Source organism: Limanda limanda, chromosome 9 (genome assembly GCF_963576545.1).
Source record: "Limanda limanda chromosome 9, fLimLim1.1, whole genome shotgun sequence".
NCBI classification, from domain to species: Eukaryota; Metazoa; Chordata; class Actinopteri; order Pleuronectiformes; family Pleuronectidae; genus Limanda; species Limanda limanda.
The window spans coordinates 1,454,091-1,459,730 of record NC_083644.1 but is presented as its reverse complement, the minus strand read 5'-3'; the positions used below and the strand labels follow the sequence as shown (position 1 = coordinate 1,459,730).

General features: G+C 44.8%; 1 protein-coding gene across 1 annotated transcript; it reads left to right on the top strand.

The window, feature by feature from the left end:
• Window positions 1-3,239: 3,239 nt before the first annotated feature.
• Window positions 3,240-4,868, top strand: LOC133010078 (tripartite motif-containing protein 16-like; the record flags this gene model as incomplete). The annotated part of the gene is made up of 1 exon (XM_061077496.1): window positions 3,240-4,868. A coding segment is annotated over one exon (1,629 nt), but the record flags the coding sequence as incomplete, so codon positions are not given.
• Window positions 4,869-5,640: the final 772 nt, after the last annotated feature.

Here is a 5,640-nt window from a genome sequence, read left to right as displayed (position 1 = left end):
TGGTGGGGTTGATCACAGTCAGTTCCAGACCGGCCTCATCTACATGGCAGGTGCTGGAGCTTCAGCTTCAGAGCGGCTGACAGATGATTCCTGAATCCTCAAGGTATTGATGTTCTTCTGGCTTCGCTCTGAGAGGATCTGAGCTGCTGCAAGGAGGGGGGGGGGTGGGTACTGGGTTGGACCAATCCACTGACTGGGATTCAACGTAATCATCCTATTTCATTGTGTTGGACCTCTGGGAAAGTTTGAGTGTGTGTGGAGGAGAAGTGATGGAGATTGTGTGTCAGCGGCTGACAGCAGGATTTAAGAGTCCCAGTAAAACAGAAGCTCCTGCATCTGGTTTACTTCTCATCTGGTTTACTTCTCATCTGGTTTACTTCTCATCTGGTTTACTTCTCATCTGGTTTACTTCTCATCTGTCTGACTTCTCATCTGGTTTACTTCTCATCTGGTTTACTTCTCATCTGGTTTACTTCTCATCTGGTTTACATCTCATCTGGTTTATTTCTCTTTCTGGTTTACTTCTCATCTGTCTTACTTCTCATCTGGTTTACTTCTCATCTGGTTTACTTCTCATCTGGTTTACTTCTCATCTGGCTTACTTCTCAACTGGCTTACTTCTCATCTGGTTTACTTCTCATCTGGTTTACTTCTCATCTGTCTGACTTCTCATCTGGTTTACTTCTCATCTGGTTTACTTCTCATCTGGTTTACATCTCATCTGGTTTATTTCTCTTTCTGGTTTACTTCTCATCTGTCTTACTTCTCATCTGGTTTACTTCTCATCTGGTTTACTTCTCATCTGTCTGACTTCTCATCTGGTCAGAGGGAGCCTGATTAGAGCCGCGCACCTTCACCCCCCCCCACAGGCGCCATCTTACAAGTGCCTGACTACAACCCGGGGTCCTCACACATGATGTTACAGCAGCTCCACAGTCAGCCTCATTATCCAGGAGCTCTGCCACATGGTGACAGACAGAGACAGCTTCCACCTCCTCCTCCTCCTCCTCCTCCTCTTCGTCCTCCTCGTCCTACTCCTCCTCCTTCTCCTCCTCCTCCTTCTCCTCCTCCTCCTCCACCTCCTCTTCCACCTCCTCCTCCATCTCCTCCTCTTCCTCTTCCTCCTCCTCTTTCTCCAGTATTTGTCCCAGTGTCCTCAGAGTGTCCCTCATCAGTGTCTGGGCCCTCTCCGAGCAGACGGGGGGGGGGGTCCTTCAGAGAGCCCACAAGCCCCAGCCGGCTCGGTATCAAACCACCGGGCCTCATGTCTCCATCCTCTCGCCCGGCGCTGGCTTCTGCACCACTCCGGTTTTAATGATCTCCTGTGAGAGCGGAGCAGCTCATTAGGTCCGTCAGCAGGGACGAGCTGTAACCTGCTGTAACCCCCCGCTCTCCTCATGCACTCCCCCCCCCCCTCTTCTCTCCATCCTCACCCTCCTCTCCCTCCTCACATCTTCTCCTCTTCCAGTCCTGGTCTCTCGTGGGCGCGTGTGAGTGAGATGATTATCGAGTCCTTCAGGTTCCATCAGGCTCAGATTCTTCTCATTCATCTGAAGACGTTTAAAACTCTCTGGATCTTCTCTGAGTTTCCTTCTTGCATCTCGAGGGCTTCACATGAAGAAATGAAAACCAGAGGAGGACGGCGGGTGTTTATCAGCTCAGCTCATGATTTAAAGTTTTGCTTTATGAAGCTGTGGTTTGATCAGAAGCTGGATTTAGTTCTGGAACTTTCTGACTCCAGAGTGGGACCTGGAGGTGTCAGATCCAGAAGCTCCGCTCGGTCCCGATCCACAGCTTCTGTTCTGACTCAGCATCTTCAGATTTAACCTCAGAGAAAATATATGTTCATACGTTTACATTTATCTTCCTCCCGCTGACAAACCACTAGTCCTTCAATCACAGATAGAGAAAAGTTCCCTAAACATGTTTGAACTTTCATCAAGATCCACTAACTATTCTCTGAGAAATCAATGGAAACGTGAAAAGAACTTCTTACAGAGATAATTCATGGGTTATGGAAGTTTTATGAGTTCTATCTTGGACCAAGTTCAGTAGTTTTTACATAATCCTGCTAAACATTTATTTATTTTTATTTAATTTCCACGTTCCACTTCTTTCATCATTGTATTTAAATTGTTTTAACCCTCATTGAAGAATTGAGATTTTCTGTTTTAATTCTAACTGTTTTATTAAAGCACTTACAACTGCATTTCAGTGCTATTATCAATACTATTGCTATTATCATTATTTCATCATTCATACAATAAGATTCTCTTTTTTATTATAGTTTCTAAATATGTGGAGTAAACATGAAATATGCTTTAGTTCACATGCACTTTATCAATATGATTCAATTAGCTATAAAGATTGTACGTGTTTGTGTATGTGACATCCGTGTAATCTATATTATAATATATGCTGTATATATTTCTATTCATATATGCAAATATTATTTGTATCAACAGCCCCCCCCCCCCCTGAACACATTCAGATGGTTTTAAGGAATGGGCGTGGCAAAATAACTGACTAGGGACATGTGTCTTTTCATGGCAAACAAAAAAAGTCTCATGGATAGATTGGGATTTCATCAGATCAACTTCAACTTCTGGGAATGTCATGTCAACAAGATGGAGATATAAATATATATATATATCTTATATATATTTGATTTCATCACACGGTGTGGCCGTGGCGTGGCATCAAAGTTTGATTACACAACATCAAAACACAAGCTTCAGTAACTCTGGCATATTTGGTCCAATCAAGTCCAAACTAGACATGTAAGACAAGACTCGCAACCTGATGATATCTACAAAGAAATCATGACTTAAAATCACAGCGCCACCTGCTGGCTACAGGAAGTGACATGTTTTATACTTTGATGAACTGCCTTTAAACAGTTAGTTTAAAGGCAGTTCATTAACATCACTGGCAGCTGCCTTTAAACAGTGTAGCTGCCTTTGAACAGTTAGTTTAAAGGCAGTTCATTAACATCACTTCCTTTAAACAGTGTAGCTGCCTTTAAACAGTTTGACAACACTGCTGAGGAGAGGCAAGACTGTTGCTCTTTTCAATAGTGTGTTAAAACGTGGGGAAAAGAGGAGGTGAAGGAGAGAGAGAGGAGCAGAGATCTGTTTCTGTTCGGAGGAAGTGAATCTGTTCTACAGTCTCTGGCAGCAGCTGAAATGGAGAAACAAGAAAATCACCTGGACAGAGAAAGGTTCTGCTGTTGGATCTGTGAGGATCTACTGAAGGATCCGGTGACTACTGTCTGTGGACACAGCTACTGTAAGAGCTGTATTAACACCCACTGGGACGATGAGGAGGAGAGAGGAAGCTACAGCTGTCCTCAGTGTAGACAGACCTTCACACCGAGGCCTGTCCTGTGGAAAAACACCACGTTAGCTGCTTTACTGGAGGAGCTGAAGAAGACTGGACTCCAAGCTGCTCCTGCTGATCACTGCTATGCTGGACCTGAAGATGTGGCCTGTGATGTCTGCACTGGGAGAAAACGGAAATCTATCAAGTCCTGTTTGAATTGTTTGGCCTCTTATTGTGAAAAACACCTCCAGCCTCATCTTCAGTCAGCTGCATTGAAGAACCACAAGCTGGTGGATCCCTCGGAGAAGCTCCAGGAGAACATCTGCTCTCATCACGACAAGGTGATGAAGATGTTCTGCCGCACTGATCAGCAGTGTATCTGTTATCTCTGCTCTGTGGAAGAACATAAAGACCACGACACAGTGTCAGCTGCAGCAGAAAGGACTGAGAGGCAGAGAGAGCTCAGGCTGAGGAGACAAACAATCCAGCAGAGAGTCCAGGACACAGAATACGACTTGACGCTGCTTCAACAGGAGGAGGAGGCCGTCAATGGCTCTGCTGATGAAGCAGTGGAGGACAGTGAAGAGATATTCACTGTGATGATCCCTCTGCTGGAGGAAAGAAGCTCTGATGTGGAGCAGCAGATCAGATCCCAGCAGGAAACTGAACTGAGTCGAGTCAGAGAGCTTCAGGAGAGACTGGAGCAGGAGATCACTGAGCTGAAGAGGAAAGACCATGAACTGAAGCAGCTCTCAGACACAGAGGATCACAACCAGCTTCTACACAACTACCCCTCACTGTCACCACTCAGTGGATCTACACACTCATCCAGCATCAGGATCCGTCCTCTGAGGGACTTTGAGGACGTGACAGCAGCTGTGTCACAGGTCAGAGGTCGACTACAGGACATTCTGAGTGAGACAGAGATTTTACAGGTTGTGTCTCAAGTGGATGTTTTACTGCGAGAACCAGAGCCAGAGACCAGAGCTGACTTCTTAAAATATTCATCGGAAATCACACTGGATCCAAACACAGCATACCGATATCTGTTATTATCTGAGGGAAACAGAAAAGTAACATGTATGAGAGAAGATCAGTCTTATTCTGCTCACCCAGACAGATTCACTGGTTGGCGTCAGGTCCTGAGTAGAGAGAGTCTGACTGGACGTTGTTACTGGGAGGTGGAGGTGGAGGTGGAGCCTGGGGTGATAGGAGCAGTTCATATAGCAGTCACATACAAGAATATCAGAAGAGCAGGACGCTCACTTCAATGTCAATTTGTATCCAATGATAAATCTTGGTCATTATATTGCGGTGGAGACAGTTATTGCTTTTATTACAACAGAATCAAGACTCCAGTGTCAGGTCCTGTGTCCTCCAGAGTAGGAGTGTACCTGGATCACAGTGCAGGTGTTCTGTCCTTCTACAGCGTCTCTGACACCATGACTCTCCTCCACAGAGTCCAGACCACATTCACTCAGCCTCTCTATGCTGGAGTTAGTGTTTATTGGATTGGATCCACAGCTGAGTTTTGTAAACTCAAATAGACTTGAGTCATTAAAAGCAGTGATTTTGATTCTGTGTGTAAATCTTTAACTTCTTTTGTCTCCATGTTTGTTGATCAAAGTTCGTCGTGGTGACGTTTCTGCTCCGCACAGAGATCAGCTGTCAATCTTTTAGTCTGTACGTAATAGTAGTGATGGCGCCACCTACTGGCAACAGGAAGTAAGTTATGTTTTACAACTATCATTCGATTTACATAAAATCGTCCCAGTGTGATGTGCTATCGCATTACACGCATCGCGTGACGGACGCAGGAAGTGAAGCGTTGATCCTCGCCGCAGAGCGCAACACACATGCAACACGGAGGCATGCGCTTGGTCATCGATCGCTCTCTCCTCCGACAACAACAGACTTCAACGCGCGGGTGCTCGGGCTCGTTAGTGCTGCAACGTAGCCCTAGTGAAAGTTGTTGTTGAACTTTTCACATCACTTTTCTTATTCAATGAAAATCTGGAAACAAAAAGGTTTCAGAAATCCCAGCGGTTGCCATGGGAACTAATTGAGTTAATGGGCAGGTGTGGTTGTCTCCCAGGTTCAACAGCAGCTTGACCAGCGTGCGCTCCAGGAGAGACATGTCCTGGGTTATGAAAGTTTTATGAGTTCTATCTTGGACCAAGTTCAGTAGTTTTTACAAAATCCTGCTAAACATTTATTTATTTTTATTTAATTTCCACTTTCAACTTCTTTCATCATTATATTTAAATTGCTTTAACCCTCATTGAAGAATATTTTCTGTTTTTAATTCTAACTGTTTTA